This window comes from Aulonocara sp. 'chitande type north' Nkhata Bay, linkage group LG1 (assembly GCF_057382095.1).
Source record: "Aulonocara sp. 'chitande type north' Nkhata Bay isolate Kocher_YH1m ecotype deep benthic linkage group LG1, A_spYH_male_GT1.1, whole genome shotgun sequence".
Classification (NCBI taxonomy): domain Eukaryota; kingdom Metazoa; phylum Chordata; class Actinopteri; order Cichliformes; family Cichlidae; genus Aulonocara; species Aulonocara sp. 'chitande type north' Nkhata Bay.
Window position 1 is genome coordinate 20937415 of NC_141344.1, and position 18835 is coordinate 20956249.

An 18835-nucleotide genomic window follows, 5' to 3' on the forward strand; every position below is an offset into this window, starting at 1 on the left:
GCGAGGCGAAGTCCACCACAGTGCAGGACAGTGCACGAGTGCGTCACACAGTTCAGTTTGTTTCTCTATTTTTCATTCACGCATCAAGAAACATATTTCACACACCGTTGAAGCATGCCGAGGAGCCGTGTCGACTAAAAACATCTTGCGCTTCTGCAGTTTGCACGATTCGCAGTTTTATAATTCTTATCTATTACACACTGGGCTGCGCTCAGCACCTCAGTTCATCCACGGTCTGAAATGAGCCGTTTTATTTCCTTTAACTTTGATATAAAGGCAGCGTTTTTAGTGGCGTGCTGTATCTGTTTTTTGTACTTTGCGCACACTGTTGTATTTTTCTCTTAGTTGAAATTTACATTCCTCTGTCTGCAGGGCCTCCGAGTGGACTCCTCTCTGAACTGTGAGCTGGTGCCAGTGGACTTTGCAGACACACGGCAGGTGAAAGCTGCTTTTAAAAAACTGCTGAGGGCCTGTGCTCCAAGCGCCACCTCGTCGGACTCGGAGGACTCCTTCCTCAAAGCCTTGGAAGACTCCGAATGGATCCAGCAGGTAATGAAACACACAAAGCATGCCATTTTTATGATCTGCAAACAGACAGCATTCAGGTCTAGAAACCATCTGATCTAACGCGGGAGTCTGACTCTTAAAAGCGTGTGAGAATGACCCATCGGTCCACTCTTTCTCTTCATCCTGTGTATCAGATTCACATAATGGATAAATTATGTGAATCCTCTCTGAAGCCATTTTCCCAAGAGAAACAGATTTACAGCGATGCAGTGGGAGGAGACCCCTTATCTTGCTGTTTATCTGATTGACCCCCAGCGGCCTTAAATTGAACATATTCCACACGGTTGACAAATGCTATCTGTGAGAAACAAGAAGGCAGTCTACTGGCAGACCAAACATGGCAGTATATGCACAGAGAGGATAAATGTTGGGTCTGTGTTTAGCATATTTGTTCACATGCACATATGTTGGCCTCCCGCAGCTTCAGAAGATCCTGCAGCTGGCGCTGTTTCTGGTGGAGCTTATGGACAGTGGCTCATCTGTTCTGCTCAGCCTGGAGGACGGCTGGGACATTACCACACAAGTGAGAAAAATGCACCAACGCCATTCATAAAAAATACATAAAGAAAACGGGACAGATGTGAAGAAGGGCAAAATATCCAGAGGGAGGTTTAAAACGGTGCAAGATTTGTCCTTTAGGTATTTTTCCACACATATAGATTTTCTAGATACAAACTGGAGTTTAAAAAGTTGTTATTAAAGTTTAATTACTAACAGAAAATAGGTGACAGTTTACTTTATTATGAGTAACTTTTAACATTTGTTTGCAAGTGTAGTGGGTTACATATTTGCCCAACCAGTGAAAGATCCCCATCAGGAAGGGCGTCTGGGGTAAAAACTCTCATTATCAGCCCTCATCTGCACTAAAGTGGGGACAAAGTGTTCAGCGAGGATGAAAAGAAACGCAGAAATGCAAACTCATAGGTGTAAAAAGGATCCAGATGCAGCCGCACAGTCATTAAACCGCTAAACACAGGGCGGGTATTTTGAATGCCATCAACCCTTCTGCAATCACGGCAAACTAGAGATCATTCAAAAGTACTACTTATAATCTCAATTCATATTCTGAATGGACTCATTCTAATTTAGCGTTTTTCTACTCCACCTGAGTGCTCTACTCAAAGCACTTTACACAGCTGAGCTATTAATTCAGTGTGTTTTGCAATATTACGGCAATGTTGTCTCTTTGACTCCGATGAACAAAGTGCTTCAGAGCTTTGGAGTATCCTTTTTAAAAAGAGGCTAAATGTGAGGGGGAGAGGGTACCTCTGAACTTCTTATGTATCTCCTGCTGTCATTCTAGACTCACAAATTAAGACTGAAAGCAAAAAAACACGTTTTGTAACACTTAAATGTGATTTTTGGACATTGATCACATTTTTAAGGATTCCCCACGGACACCCACGGCATCCGTTCAGACTGCACCTGCTTCTTCTGGCCGTTTCACTCAGTTTACTGACTGGTGATCCGACTGTGTTGATAAAGTGAAAATGTTTGAAGTCTCGAGGCCTTATGTCATTGATTTGTGCTGATTTAATTCATGAAAACTCATAGTTTGTTTAGATCCTGATCAATTCTCGGTGTCCGTTCGCTTCTAAACTTTGCTTTTCTTCACATATTTGCTCTCTGAGCTCATATTTTCCATGCTGACCTGCTAAAGTGCACATGTATGGTGTTGCAAGTGTGTGTCCCTCAGATGTGTTTATGGGGTTTGTGCAGCCCTGAGCTGCTGTTTAAAAGTATAATTTGTGGATCCCTTACGCGGGGCACGTGTTCGGCCCAGAGCATCTTTCTCCACGGGCCACCGGCTCCAACTCGCCACGTCCAGATCGACCCGCACAGGCAAATGGGCTCCATATGCTCTGGCTCTCCTGCCATGGACCATAGACACCCAGCAGGCAGGATGCAGAACCATCCTCGCTGCCTTTCTGAATGCTTCTTTCTTTTTTTCGGTTTCTTCTTCCTGTCTTCTGCCATTCTGCCTTTATACGCTCTCCCCTCTTATTCTGCGCTCGCTTTTTAAATCCACTCTTCAGTCTGCTGCAGGGGGGCTCATTTCATTGCTGGGTTGCGGGGGGCTTTTTCTACCACTCAGGGCTGGATGTTCTTGTAAACCCACGGGGAAACCATACACTGTTCTTCCCGCTCATTCCACACGCGTCAGGGCTCATTAGCCGTCTTGGAGAAGACGCGGGCAGGGAAGTGGGCCAACCAGATTGCATGTGTAGACAAGCGATTCTCAACTGGTGTTTCGTGGAGTGAGCTCAAGTGTGCCTGAAGCTCCAGCGTTATATAAATGTTATTGATAGCAGATGATCATTTTAACATTGCACTGTCAGATGAAGGGTCATTTTTAGATTGCATTTAGCTTTTTTAGGGGGGGATAGAAAGCAAAATCATGCCATCCAGATTTCTTTTTTTAAACTAAAGTGTGTTAAATTGCAACCATCCATGACAAGTGGAAAAAACTAACGATATGCACAGATGTGGTGAAACAGCTGCCACTTTCCTTTAGTGATAAGATGTTTCAACATCTAATTTATCACAATGTAAGGGTTTTAAACTTATATATGATAAAAATATTAAATAAAAGTAGGTCGTGTTGTAGGTACTGGCAAATCAGGCACAGCATTAAAGCCATCAGGCGCCCTTCATGTCACCAGAACAACCCAAGATTAAAGGTGGGATCACCACTCAGACCTCCTTTATTAGTGTCTGTGGTGAGGCGCAGTGTCCTGCTAGAAGAGGCTGCAGTCATCGGGGAGGATGTTGTAGTGGGAGGTACCTGTTAAAGCAGCATACGAGTGAATGGGGGTTCCTCTCCTTTGTGGCTCATCAGTCTGTATGCTAGCAGATACAATAAACACAATAGAAATCTGAATTTTCATAGCTATACCTGTTTCTTTTACCTTCAGATTGTTCATTTCATAAATTCAACAAGGTACTGGTGATTTTGGTCCATATTGACATGATAGCATCACACACTTCCTGCAGATTTATCAGCTGCAGATCCATCCCGCTGGCATGAAGGGGCCAAAGTGCACTAAGAAAATTTCCTCCACACCATTAAATCACCAGCCTGAAGGCAAGGCAGGATGGATCCGTGCTTTCATGTTTTTACTGCAAAATTCAGACCCAATCGAGACATCGCACCAGGTCATGTTTTTCCAGTCTGAACTGTAGCTTTAGTTTCCTGTTCTTATCTGAGAGGAGCAGCACCTGGTGTGGTCTTCTGCTGCTGTAGCCACTCCACTTCGAAGTGTGAGGTGTTATATAAGGATGACCTTTTGCATGCCTTTGTTTTAACAGGCAGTTATTCGGGTTACTGTACATTATCACACGCTTCCACTTACTGAAGATTTTTCTCCTTTTGGAAAAATTCTCTGTAAACTCTTGAGATGGTCGTTTGGAAAACTCGCAGTAGATCAGCAGTTTCTGAAATACTCAGATCAACGTGTCTAACGGTAACAACTACGCTGCTCTGAGTCATTTAAAATACCCTTTCACCCACTTCCGATGCTCTGTTTGAACTTCAGCAGGGCATCTTTACTACATGCCTAAATGCACTGAGTTGCTGCCATATGATTGGCTGATGACATATTTGCATTTGTGTGTGAGATAAATTACATCGAGAGCACGATTCAATCAATCAATTTTTCTTACTTACTAAGAAAGGCTAAATGCATCTCACAAAACGTTCATAAAATGTGTTTATTTCTCAATATTTCCAGAGGAGCAGCTCTGGCTGAGATGATAGAGCAGGTTGTCCACTAATCCCAGAGTTATCTGTGATGTGAACAACATGCTCTTACACTGCAGGGTGTTTGTTTGTTTCATTCAAGTTGAACTTGTGTATTGAGGGTTTTTCCTTAGCCAGCTTCTCTCTTCCTCTCGGCAGGTTGTGTCCTTGGTGCAGCTGCTGAGCGATCCTTTCTACCGGACTCTTGAGGGTTTTCAGGTCCTTTTGGAGAAAGAATGGTTGTCTTTCGGCCACAAGTTCAGCCAGAGGAGCAACCTGAGCCCCAGCAGCCAGGGTAGCGGCTTTACGCCCATCTTCCTCCAATTCCTGGACTGTGTGCACCAGGTGAGTCTCACTTCTGCCATAGGTACCACAGGTACGCTGAACCCTGATCTCTGCCCCTGCTACGTGACTCTTCTCCACTTTTCCCCTCATGACTGGATGTCATTCATTGCTTGTTCGTGAGCTCATCACATTCCTCGAAAAGTGAAAAGGTGAGCGAGGGGTCAAAGCGAACGATTCTGCTGTCAGTAACGGTGCATTGTTTTAGTTTAGCACTTTCCAACACGGGACGTGTAATCACAACAACATATTGGACCCGGGGAGTGAGCAGCGAGGCTGCTGCACAGATGGTCCATGAGTACAGTGATCAGCATTGAGCTGTATGTACGTGTTCACGTGTTTCGGCATTTCTTCACATTTTAGTGCTTGTTTACAGCCGCATGTGGAAGATTACAGTTTTGGGGATTGAGAGTCTCTAGGAAGGCTTGCGTGTGCTTTAGGATTTGGGGGAAGTGGGCTGGGGGGGAGAGGGGGCTCAAGTTAAGAATGAAACACACACACAGATGATTTCCGGAGAACCGGGTCTGTTCTGAAATACTAACTTTAGAGAGTGCAGTGGGGATTTTTTGTGTCTCCTCGGGTCACACAGGCCCACTCCCATACACTTACATCAACACATAGTTTCTGCATTTGTCTTTTGAAACCGAAGGCTTGGCAGCTAAGACGGTTTGGCAGGAACCCGGGGGTCTGGAGCGCTATAAACGAGGGGTGAAGCAGGGGATTCGGACAAGAGCTCAAAATAGAAGTGCCTCATCTCCAAAACAGCTGTTGTTTTTGCCAGCAGACCCAGGTGGCCTCAAATTTTCGACACCGTGATTGGCGCTTGATGGGAACCGTGGAGCAGCAGTCATGCTGGCTCAGTCTGGATTGTGTCTGACGGCAATGATATCACTGACCTTTGCCCTCACAGAGGCGGGAGAGGTTCTTTCCTGTTTCCGATTGGTCATTTATACACTGGATAGATGCGACGTCGCTACACGGGGACACGGTGCAGCTGTCGCCCACACGCTGACCTCCTTCTAACTGTCTTTATCCATCTTTTCATATCCTTGCAGATTTTGGAGCAGCATCCTCTGGAGTTTGAGTTTAATCAGTATTATCTGAAGTTCCTGGCTTATCATCACATCTCTAACCGCTTCAAGAACTTCCTGTTGGACTCTGACTACGAGCGCTTGGAACACGGTCAGTGTCCTTTAACCAGAGGGGATCTTTTATTTTCTTCTTCTCTAAAAATGCTTTGTTACACAGAATTATGAACCTATGGTGGTTTCCTTAACAGTCACAACAATTTTATTGATTTGAAAAGATTCTTGGCCCCTCTTCGTCAACACCACTTCCCTGGGTAGCAAGATTCTGGCTTTTCTGTCACTGTAAATAAAGGAAACTAGATCTCTGATATGAATGCACACAGCTACCCAGGAAGCTGTTACATCAGTCAAAACAGTAATGGCTTCACATCCTCGTCAGCTTATCCTGTGTGTTTTTTTGCAGGCTTGTTGTTTGAGGATAAGGGTGATAAGCAGGCCCGGAGAGGCATCTGTATCTGGGATTGCATCAACAGGATGCACCGGAGGAGTCCCATCTTCTTCAACTATCTGTACAGCCCCTCTGAGAATGAAGTGAGTGTTTCCTTCAAGTTTCTGTCCTTCACCTTAACCTATACATCAGGCAGCTATAGTTGATTCGTGCAGCTGTGGATCCAGAGAAGGATGTTTAGTAGCCAGAGCCTTCAGCATAAACATAACATGACTATGAGGACAGCAGTGTCACACACCTGCTCTCCTAAACTTCTGTTTGTGAAGGCCAACCAATCAGAAAAAGTGAAACTGGTCTTAAAAGAAGACGAGCACCGAGTGTAGGCTCATTTTGAACTATGAATCATTTAAAGTATTCGAGGAGGGTCCAGATATAAAAGCTGGATAGCTATAAAATATTTGATTAGGCTACTTAAAAATGTTCTCACCTTACTTTACCATGTAAATCTGGGGTGTCAAACAAACATTAGATAAACAATTAAATGCTTTTTTACTGTCTGCTATAGAAATGTATGCTTGTTACAATTGGTTTACATCAGAAACATACATAATTACAGGACAGTGTATGCATGAGCTAACAGAACTTTTTGTGTCAATTTGCACATTTATTTCTTACAATTTAAGCCCAAAGAGTCGTATTGACACGCTTTTCTTTAACATGTAAAAAAAAAATCTATTTGTTTGTTTGTATATAAAGATCAATGGGTTAAATGCGTAGTTAAAGTGCTTTACACCAAGAGAAAGGTGAGTTTCACTGGTCTGACCAATTTAAGATCAAAGTGGGCTGAATGTGAAGTAAAATGAGTTTGACACCCCTGATGTAAATGATCAGGATACTTCACCCACTGCAGGATAAAATACGGGTCAGTGATTCCTCTACCTCCACGTGGCATCACACAAACATTGCTCGAGGCTTATTTGCCGTATTGGATTGGATCGCAGCCACCAGTTGTTAGGGAACTGTGTATTCTCCAACTGGTTGGCAGCGGTTCCTGGAGCAGGTCATCCAAGGTTAGTGGTTCAATCCCTGGCTGCTCCAGTTTACATGCCAAAGCATTCTTGGGCAATGTACTGAACCCCGAGTTGCTCCCTATGCATTTATTGGAGTGTGTGTAAATATTAGATAGAAGGTACTTGGATGTCGAAAAAAGTGCTTGTATGAATGTGTGTGTAAATAAGATAAAGCATTGTTAGTGCTCATGTGCTGATAAAAAGCTCTGTAGAAGAACCAGTCCATTTAACACTTGACCATTTACTTTGACAGCAAACGTAAGCAAATCACCCTCAAATCTCAACTGCTTAGGTTGCTAACAGATTGCCACAATTGCCTGTAGTTTTTCATGTTTGTTTGCCAATAAACGTTAACTACTAGCCGAGCAAGCGTGATGCAAACAAGAAATGTTACATGGAACAGGTTTTATATAGCACTTTATACAACTTGCCTCCTTTATTCAAGCACTTTTTAAGCCTAAGTGCTTTCTATCTAACAGTCACACTCCATTGAATGCATGTGAGATCAATTTGGGGTTCAGTATGGCCCCAGGAAACTTATTAATGCAGACTGGAGCAGAAACCAGGGATCAAACCACCAACAACCTTCCAATTAGTAGATGACCTGCTCTACCTCCTGAGCAACAGGTTTGCCTTCAAAGTAAAAGTTGCTCCTCAGTGCTGCAGCCAACATGTTTTTACTTTGAAGTCAAATGGTCTCCATTCCTGGTTTGTGTCAGTTTTCATAGTTTCAGGCCGAAGAGCAGCTGGGGACGGTGTTTGTAGACAAGTCTGTCACTTCGTGCAAACTAAGATGGCAGCAAGGTGTAAGAAGCCAAACCAATCACAAGGAGGTTTTTGCCAGCTGTTTGTGGAATACATGTTTTTCCCTGGTGACATTCGGTTGCTAAGGGGCTGCAGGGCTGCATGTCTGGTGCTTTAGAATCGTTTTCCCAGCATTTTCTCAGCAACCAGATGCTTGTAGACGAGTCTGTAGTCCTGTGACTGGGGCCTTGTTCCCTTAATGGAATGATGGAAAATGTTGGAAAGCTACTGTCACATGTAAGCAAAACTTTAATCGGTAACTATGGTATTGTGGACCTTTAGTTTATATTTTCTTCAGAGACTGATAGAAAAACAAAGTTCCTGTAAATGATGTGACACACTGAGAACTGGATCAGATCTCCTCACCGAAGAAATCCTCGTCATCTGTAGGTCTGTGGTTACACCACATGCAAACATAAATATACAAAAATAAGATGAGGATTAGTGTTTCAAGGTTGAACGGCATTAATAATAAAATTCTGCCGTGTAGCTGACTGAAAACAAATGTTCCAGCCAAATCCTGAGTACTCACGGCAAATCGTTCGCCTGTCCTATCTTGTAGCCTGTGCACTGATCAAACATGTTTACAATAATATTTTATTTTTAAAGTACGCAGCGCTCAAACGTGCTACACTTGGATGTTTTGGCTCCTCCGAGCTGAATGATTTATTGTCAGAGTTTGAGGCTAAAACACTGAGTTTGTTTCATCTGCGCAAAGTGGAACGTTTTTGCCATCACCGTCGCTAGCGCCAACGTGAAGGGATCATTTTAATATCACAACTGCCTGAAGCCTGGACTGCAGTCAGTAGACACCAAGAAAGCTTCATAGTCCAACATTTTCGCTGATGAAGGTTGATTTTCACACCTAAAATATGTTTAGTTTAGTTGTGTCCGCTTAAGGCTCACGGGGTATTGTCGTCAACCTGCCGGGTAGGCGGGCAGATGAAATTAGCGACCCACATCAACACCCAAGTTTGTGAATGCACTAAGTCGAGAACGACCCGACATACGAGTTTGAAATTCATACCATCTGTGTATCTACCAGGAGGCTGAGGGACTCCACAGGTGGTTACACTATGTACCTCCATCCTGCTCTCATTGACAGTGACAGGTTAGAGCAGGGGTGGATGTCATGGTGATTTGTCATCTTCTCAATGAATAAAGCATTTAAAGATACTCTGTTTATAGAGAAACATTCATTGCATCTACACCTGTAATGGGGCGTCGTGAAAAGACGCTCCTCCTCCCAGAGGATTGGTCAAAATGTAATTAAATTTGTACACAATGGGTCTTCATTCAAACTGTGCTGCTTCCTTTTCCAGACAGTTTTCCAAGAAGCTACTCCTCCTGTTCGAGTATCGGTCAGATTTTAGTAAAACTTGCACACACCTAATAGGTCTTCGCCCACATTGTTGCCGAAGTGAACGTCATGTGTCGTTTTAATGCGGATAACCAGTCTGATGACCTGGTTTTCAGCTTTTGGTCCGCTTCCTGTGCTTGGTCTGAAAGTCTGTCCGAAACAAAGTGAATCAGGGTGAAAACATTTCTTTGTTTTTCTCGTCGGACTAAAGGTTGGCTGTTTGGCTGTTCACAGCCGGACCAGATGAGATAAAGTTCAGCAAAGAATTTGTTTCAGACATTTTTTTAATATAAATCTTGGAAACTGACTTTTCACTAATCTTTAAAGAATAACCTAATATATGACCAAGAATTTGGTTACAGTGGCCAACGTGAGTTTGGAGTTGACACTTATTAACTACAGAGACTGAACAGTCAGTTATTTTGTTTATCATTTGCTGATTTTGATCTCAAGTTGAGCATCATCATAGGAAAGCACCAAGGAGACAGTCGTTACACATTGTGTTGCCACAGTAGATTGTTGGACTTTCCAGGGTCAGCATACTGCTGCGTATCGAGACTTCATACAAGCTAAACACACAAGTCGAGTTTTAGCAGCGCTATGTTGGCTTCAAGTATTCTACAGAGTTGATTTAAAAATCCTCCCATGTGTATATTAAATCCTAAATGGTCTTGAATCTTCTTTAATCTCTGCACCGCTAACCTGTCAGTGATGCAGCTTTCCTAGGCTACGTCCACACTAATGCGTTTTCGTTTGGACCGTCTCAGTGTGGACGGGAGACGGCGTTTTCCTCAAGGAAAAACGCAGCGTTTTGGAAACGCTCTCGAAAACGCATACATTTCAAAACGCAGCTGTCCCGTTGCAGTGTGGACACTCGGAAACGCAGACTTTCTAAAGCGATGACGCATTTTAGTCATGTGACGCAGTCATGTGGCCAATAAAACAAAGATAGCGGAGGGCATTATACAGCAGTTGTTTTGATTGCTGTCAATTTTGACAGCCCTACAAAAGATTAATATGAGTTTGTACATGCTCCAGATAGCTTTTCTTCAAATTCTTGAATTCTCACTCGCTTTTGCGCGTGCGCAGGACTGGAATAAGCGTTTTCGGTCGTTTAATGTGGACGAACAACTCTGTGAACAACGACTTAAAACGCTAGTGTGGACGCGGAACGTTTTCAGACGAAAACTCTGTTTTCAAATCTATCCGGGCTAGTGTGGACGTAGCCCTAGTTTATGCCACAAACTCTGGAACAGAGGGAAGCAAACTCTACTGATCATTTCTAGAACCTCTTAAAAAAACATGAAAGGCTGATGGGGAATTGTTGTCGCAACAACAGGCGAGCTGCTGGTGCAGACACCCAAGTTTATGAAGACAATAACTTGATCTCAGATAAGTTGAAATCTCAGTGACCTTTAGCTTCTGAAATTACCTCGAATTTTTGAATTCATACCATAGTTACATCAGCTGGGAGGCTGAAGGGTAGCACTGGTGGCTTTTCTAACCTAACATTCACACGCTCACAGTCCAATGAATGCACCTTGGTGTGCTTTGGCATGCTGGACTGGGATAAAACAACCAATTCATTCGATTAGTAGCAAACCCTATAGACGAACTATACAAATAAAACTGAATTAGATTAAAGAATTAGATTAAATTCTCCTTAAAGCCATGTGATGTCTGTGTTTCAGGTGATCCTGAAGCCTTCTATCAGCATCCTCAGCCTGAATAAATGGGACTTCTTCACAGAGGAGACCCTGTCGACTGGGCCGTGTTACGACTGGAGGACGATGGCTGTGAGGGTGGAGAGCTCGGAGGAGCTGCACACCATCTCCAACAGCAAGAGGAGGATTGTCTGGCCGTGTTACAGCAGCGTGAGCCGCGCCCAGCCGGACGCCATCACCAAGCTTCTCACTGTAAGAGACCCCAGCTTTTGTTTAAAATGTTTGTTCTGTTTGTCATTTTGTGGGTAACTTTACTCGGCTCTTCTTTGTGCTGCAGGACATCGAGAGGTTAGAGAGCGAGTTTAATCAGGCCCCGGAAAAATGGCAGACAACTCTGGAAAGAGTCAGAATGAGCATTCAGGAGGACCTCAAGCAAGAGGGAAATGTGCGTGCTGGAGGAGTCTTTATGACATGTTATGATTGAACATAGAAGGGCAGTCATATGCTTTGCATTTGCTTAATTGTCTAAATATTTCTTTTCTTTTTTGTTCGTGTGTAGCTCTGTAAGGATTCGCTGTCCATCTCAGGCCTCATTTCCACACCTAACCTGCAGGCCTTCCAGCGGCGCTCCATGCTGCACCTGCCAGACAGCGCTCTGGTAGAGGACCACAGCACCGCCACAGCCAATGGGATCAACCGCCGCGCCGCAACACTTTACAACCAGTTCACCCCCAAGAGCGAGGAGAACAGGTGGGTCGTGAACTTCCCGATTTCCGGAACAAATTAGAAGTCCACATTTGTTTCGCTGACAAGCTGTTGCCGAGGGGCCAGTCCAGTTTTGGAAAATGAGTCAGCGCTCTGGTACGCTGTGTGTCATGTTTTGTGAGAATTGTCTGTACTCTATTAAACTCTGGGTGTGTAATTTTACAATTACTGTGAGGTTAAAGTACAGTCTTTTGGCTCCAATATCTGGATCGTTTCCTGAGGTGGACATACGGTCATTAAAATCTACTTTATGTTTAAAAAAAATGAGTATATTTTCAGTGTAATACGTGCTCCTCCTGATTCAAATAATGTTCGGACAGGCTAAAGTTTTAACAGATGAAGCAAGTAAATCAGAAACCAGATATTACTTATCAGCGAGCATTTTCCATGTTTCAACACCTTCTCATTGCATCCAAATCACAAAACATGGCCTACATTATTCTGATGTCTCGTGGTCCCACAAATTTGTCCACTTTTTAGCAGGACAGAGGGTGGAGAGGGGTTTTCGCCCGCCCGAGATCCTGACTGGAAGCTAGTGCCGAACACAGCAGGATAGCAGAGTTCACCGGGAACGGGAGAACTGCAAAAACAAAACAACTATCAAAAAATAAAACACGAAAAGCACGGACAGTGGCTGCAGTGACACCATTCATTGTTTTTAACACAACCCTCCTACATGGTTAGCTGTTAGACCGACAGCAACACGAACAACAGTGGGCCACAGACCGTTTGTAGCACATATTTGAACATTGCCTCCATCTGACATCAGAGCTCACTGCAGGCGGTCGCCGGAGTGGACCTGAAAGAGGTCACTCTCCCTCTGCTCGAGCATAAAGTCCTCTTTACTCTGCTTTGCTAAAAAAATATGCCCAACGACTATTTTTGATGAAGCTGCATCAGGCAGACAGGAAGTCAGACACAAAAACAGTGAAAATCATAAATAAAACACTGAATTTTCACTGCAAGGCGTCAGGTGTCATGTTCCCTGGTGCCCTGGCGACTCCTCTGAAGGAACCGTATCCACTAACTACACATCACATAAACGTGGAGGACACTGAAGTCAGCATATGGGTTCATTTATAGGTTCGTGTGTAGTGGAAGATAGCAAATTCATGAACAGATGACAACGAGGATGAGGAGAAAGGGTGCCAACTGTTTAGTTGTGGCTTTTTGTGAAGCAGCGTGTGCTACTTCTGTCGGAGATATGTGCGGAGTTGGAGCCAGGAGTTTTGGCTAATGCAGACTTCATCCAAAATTTCATGACTACCTCTGTCAGCTGCTCTCCTTGGGACTCTGACTCTGATGGAATCGGTTAAAATCACAATTAACAAAATACCAGAGTTCTTGTGATTTCTGCTTTTAAGACTAATGTGAGGTTAAAAGTGTCGACGCATAACATCCAATCTTACAACTGTTATTTTTGTAGGTCTTATGAGGGCGTCCTGTATAAACGTGGAGCACTGCTGAAAGGTTGGAAGCCTCGCTGGTTCGTGTTGGACATTACAAAACACCAGGTGAGCAGGTTGCACTACCCTGCTGTAGTTTGAGTGACCGGTTGCAGGTTTAACAGTCTCGTCTTTGCAGATGAGGTACTACGACACCGGCGAGGACACGAACTGCAGAGGCCACATCGATCTAGCAGAGGTGGAGTCCGTGATGACGGCCGCGCCCACTATAGGAGCTCCAAAGCACATCAGTGAAAAGGCTTTCTTTGATGTGAGTACACATTTATTCACTGGTCTACATATTATATTTTATCTGGAAGTTGTTTTTATATTATACAATTGGATTAATATGGTCTTGCATAGAGTGTTGCATTATGGGTGTCGGTATTTTCCCAAAATGTTTTATAGAAAAACTACTTGACGTGAGTTCGCTGCCTGCACTGCAGCATGTCATAGAGGCTTTAGTCTGATTCCCTCCTGAATGACTGAGCTCCTACCGCTGTCACTAAGGGAGAGCTACGCCATCTATAATATTATTCTTTCGGTCGCTACTCAGAGATTGAGACCAGGTGAGGGTAGGAACGTACAGTGAGGGAAACAGCTTTTTGATCCCATCGTAAATTTCAGGGAAGTTTGCTCAATTGTGAAGAAACCTGGTCCATCCGTCCATTTTCTAGCCAGAAACATCCAGAGAAAAAAACCTTACATGAAAGTAATGCATCAATTTGCACGTCATCGAGCGAAATAAGTATTTGATCCTCAACAATCCAGCAGGAATTCTGTAAACGTGTTTAAAATGTGTGCTAAATTGGGATGAAAATTTGTGACATTGTTGCCCTTTTTGCTGCCATTTAACCTTTTGTCCTTCCACCCATTTGTCCTCTAGCTGAAGACCAGCAAGAGAGTCTACAACTTCTGTGCCTCAGATGCTCCCAGCGCTCAAGTGTGGATAGACAAGATCCAGAACTGCATCTCTGATGCGTGAAGTAAACACGACATCACCGACATCAGAGGCAGCGTCGGGCGGTCGAGACGCGACAGCTGCTTTATCCAACTTTTAGATGTCTTTCATTTTGGGGACCAAACAGTGAATTAAGTGCCTGGTAGTGGAGGATGGATACTCTCCATCCACCTATCTGCCTGTTACTTAGCAACCTGTCATCACTCCACAGGTGAGCTTCAGTTGGAATCGGGTGACCAAATTTGCCTCTGCTGTCAGCGTGCCCCACTCCCACCCCCCTGACAGGGATAAAGTAAACATAAGCTGAGGTTTTAGGGGACTGCACTACCAAGGACATGTTATCCTGTTCTAGATGTACATAGATCAAAGCAATATCACTGGCCAATCAAACTGTGGGTTCAGTTTTTGACTTAAAAACATTAAAAAAAAAAAGCTTGTAAAAGAATTTCTATCTTATTTTACTACAAGGAAAAAGTTATTGCTGCTTACATAAACGTATGAACCGCCAAAAACTCAGAGATTTTTAATGCACAACATTAAAAAGCAATTTGTTTGCACTTAGCGCTAACGTATGCACTCGTCATCAAATATAGACTTTCTGACAGATGCGGACAGCGAGGCTAAAGGCATTACTTGGCAATGTGCATGTGTCGTTTCCTCGTGACAGATTAAATGGAAAGATTTTGCACAGTGAGCTCAAATGAGTTACCTGAGATTTTTTGTTTTGTTTTAATTTAAAAATGTGACGTTTCCTCTGTTTTGTCGAATGTTCATTGACTTCTGGTTTAACACTTTTGTCTCGTGTAATGTAAATTATTATTTTTATTAAAAGTGTAACTGTGTAAGTGTGGTGGCGTTACGTTTTCCTGTAAATACCTACATGACATGTTGTTTTATATACTGTATGTACTGAACATAAGTATACTTTTTCTAACTTTAATTCTAATGTGACTGAGTTTTTCTTTTCTTTTTTCTTCAATGTGTTGTTACTGGTGCACAAAACCCCCCGAGTGGCCTGTTCTTTGTTTGTGGTGACATGTTTTTCTGAAAATGAAATGGACATTGTTGTTGTTGTTGTTGTTCGGACAGGCTCTGTCTTTTAAGGGCTTTTTAAAGAATATATATCATGTAGGACGTGATTGTTTTCAGAGTTTATCGTCCCATCTGTCCTCTGTTTATGCAGCCTTCACAGTTTTTCATTACAAAAGAAGAAAAACACAAACTATTCAGCCATATCAGCGGCGTTACTGTATCTTTGTACCATGTTTTGTGGTTACGCTATTTTTTTTTTTATTATTTTTTTTTTTGGAAATAAATCAAACATACTTGAAACTACCTGTTCCTTTTGTGCTCATATATTTTTCTACCTAGTGATGAAGTAAAGGCAGGATTAAATGATGACCATTTCTAATTTTGAATTTCCTAATCTGAACATGTGCGCGAGATTAGTGGGGCCTTAAAATAGAAATAAGACAAATATACTTGGTAAGATTTTGAGTTTTTGTAGTGTGAGGAGATGCGTGGGATCAAATTAGCTGATGAATCCTCTCGCCCTATCACAGCTAAGCAGAAGACGATAGCTAGATAGTAAAAGTTATGTTATTCGAGTGTCTCTTTCAGCATTATATTTAATAGTAATTATCCGCTCCACTCACTGCTGTGTTGCTTTTCTTCTCCTCTTTTTCCTCCTGTCTTTCTTCAGTCCCAGAAGGATAACTCGTCTTCATTTTCACAGATTGGCTCTCACTGTTGTCATTAGGTTTGTTTAAACAGAATCATTCACGCTACTTTCAGCTGGAGAGAGTGCAGTCAGGTGGGGCCCCCTTGAAGGGAGTCAGGTTTCTCCTATTTGTGCAACATGCAGACTTTGCACTTTGCCACTTCTGCACTAGTTTAAACTTTGTTAACCCCATGCCCCCTAGACTTCAAGCAGTTGCCTGCCTTGTCTGGATGGAAGTGGTGCCTCTGGGACTGGTGAAAAAAATTAATAAATAGAAACTCACCCTGAGTAATCCCACAGTCTTGCCAAAAATGAATGTATGAACTAGGCGCCCACATTGGCTCAGGTACACTTGGCCTCAAGCTGAGACTGAACTCACACTGCCAGTAAAAGGTCACAATCAACTGCATTTTCCAAGAGGAGCACATTTAACTCTCTGTAAGCTCATCTTATTAGTCTTTTTGTTTTGTTTATTTGTTTTATTTTATTATTTGCATCATTATCTGAGTGGGTATTATGCTGAGGCAAACAGGAGGTGGAGGCCAGGTTATTGAACCGCAGGAGAAGGAGGAGTGGAAAATGAAAAGGGACAGGGAAACACCCAGGAGACCCCAAAGAGTGCTGAAGATCTGGGGCCAAAATCTCGATGACAACTGTGTTTCCATGCAAGCAGAGGGAAGAGTGAATGCCCACAGCCAAATGGGGGTATTTCTTTACCAATGCAATACAAATTTTTTAATTATGGATATGTTTGCACTGAATCAAGGTGACATTGTAGTAAATAGACAAACTCCAATCTGTGCATCAGGAGCAGCTAAGGCTTCAGTATCTTGCCCAAAGATACTTTGATATGCAGGTTGGAGGAGTCAATCTCACATAGAAACCTCTGAGCCCTGACTGCTCCTAACTACCAGCAGGGGCATTTTTGGTTTGTTTTGTCAGGGTTTTAGGACATCGAAGAGGAAAATAATGTTTTAAATCAAGTGATTTATGTGTAACCATGGAGTAAAGCGAGTCAGCCTTTTGATTTGATTCAGCCAGATTCTTTTCACCCCATGTTAAAAAAAAATAGTGTTTAAATTTGTTATTTTGTTCCAGACTCCCGAAGCTCTCCTTTCCTCTTTTCCTTTCCTCTTTTCCTTCCCCCTCACTCACCAGCCAGTCGAAGAAGATGCCAGCTCCACCCTGAGTCTGGCTCTGCCAGTTTCTTATTCTTAAAAGGGAGTTCTTCCTTCCCAGTGTCGCCAAGTGCTGGCTCATAGTGGATCGTCTGGTTGTTAGAGCTCCCAGTCTAATCATGTCAGGTCAGATATAAATCGCCTGCCATTTTTTTATGTCTCCTCACATTTACACCATCCATCTGTCATAAGTGTCCGAAAAACAATGACTCAGAGTTTACTTTATTGTGTAACTGTTTTGTATTCTCAGACAATGTTTACCAAAGGAATGTTTTTGGGTTTATATGTAGAAGCTAAGCAGCCAGCAGTGTAAGACTGGATTGTCTGCCATCTGCTAGCTAGTGATGATTTCTCTGTTAGCTGAAGCTCATATTTATCTGGATTACAGCTGAAAGAAAGGTCAAACTTTCCCCTCACAGGATTCCTGAGAGAAAGCGTCCCCTCTCCGAAAAGAACATGGCAGCGCAATTTTGGTTTGCAAAGTTGCATCTCAGCAAACCACAAGTGTTCTGGGACAATGTCCTTTGGATAGATGAGACCAAAATGGAGACGTCTGGCCGCCATGCACAGTGTATTGCACAGAGAACCAAATACAGCAGTACAAACACCTCATACAAATCTACAAGCATGATAATGGAGAGTGGAGGATTTGGGGCTTGTTTTACAGCCACAGGACTTCGGCACCTTGCCGTCATTGAGTCGACTAAGAACTGCTCTTTATTTAAAGCATCCGGGAGGCAATCTGTCTGACTGCTACAGCTGATCTGAACTGAGTTATCCAACAGCAGCAAATCTACAACAGAATTGCTGAAAAAGAAAAGAACCAAGGTGCTGCAATGGTCCAATCAATAGTCGAGGCCTCAACATGACTGAAATGCTGTGGAGGGACGTTAAAAGAGCTGTGCATCAACACATCAAGCCTCAATGAACTAAAGCAACATTATAAGGAAGAGTGGGGTGTCAGAGACTCGTGCAGAGAGAGTTATTCCCACTAAAAGCTCTTCTAAAATCAACTGAAACATGGAGCACACTTAGTTTTTCACATCATTTAATAGAGTCCTGTGAAAACTTTCCATGTAACTGTTAACACATGGCAATCGAGTCCTAGCACTCGCAGTATGTTCCCTTCAGGATAAACAAAAATAGATTTGGTCATCTTCTGGCTTTTCATTTAGCACTCGGCATTTTAACTTCTTCTGTACTCTGGTTTTATGACTTATTATCTGTGATCTCAGAGCATCAGCTCTGTCAATAAGGTGAGTGCTAACACACCACAATCACATGATGAATTTCATAGGTTTGTCAACAGGTTTTCTAGAAGTACAGTGAGTACTGAATGCTGACCTTAGCAGTGAGTTCAAGGTAAAACAAAAACAAAACAAAGCTGCTCATCATTTGCTGTCATGTCACACATAGGATAGAGTCACAGGATACAGGAAGAACTATTTGTAATTTCTGTCCTCGTGTGAGCACCTCATCTTCAAGAAAGGATGTCCTATCAATGAGCAGTAATCAGACACCCCTTCAACTGATGTTTTCTGATCTGAGCCAGCAACAGGGCTTGGAGAGGATGATGATGATCTATGTCTCACTTGCCAACAATGAATATGGGACTGGGCAGGAGCCCCAGCTCAGGCGCTGTGGCGCCTGGTTGGCGGTGCAGAACAGGACTCGTGTGGTCCCTCGAAGGTTTGATTCAGAGAGGAAGCTGAGGTCAAAAGAAGAGCGGTGAGGCACTTTTTTG

At 43.1% G+C, this 18835-nt stretch overlaps 1 protein-coding gene across 2 annotated transcripts in view; it reads left to right on the forward strand.

Moving 5' to 3' along the window:
- sbf2 (SET binding factor 2) overlaps window positions 1–15528 on the forward strand; it is a 108183-nt gene extending 92655 nt beyond the window's left edge. For both annotated transcript variants that reach the window (XM_086287810.1, XM_086287811.1), the window contains 11 exons: window positions 373–549; window positions 989–1090; window positions 4466–4651; window positions 5704–5830; window positions 6140–6267; window positions 11050–11274; window positions 11360–11467; window positions 11582–11772; window positions 13214–13301; window positions 13372–13503; window positions 14119–15528. In XM_086287810.1, coding sequence (XP_086143936.1) covers window positions 373–549; window positions 989–1090; window positions 4466–4651; window positions 5704–5830; window positions 6140–6267; window positions 11050–11274; window positions 11360–11467; window positions 11582–11772; window positions 13214–13301; window positions 13372–13503; window positions 14119–14217 — 1563 coding nt within the window. In that variant the 3' untranslated portion in view covers window positions 14218–15528. The remainder of the gene's footprint in view (window positions 1–372; window positions 550–988; window positions 1091–4465; window positions 4652–5703; window positions 5831–6139; window positions 6268–11049; window positions 11275–11359; window positions 11468–11581; window positions 11773–13213; window positions 13302–13371; window positions 13504–14118) is intronic.
- Window positions 15529–18835: the final 3307 nt, after the last annotated feature.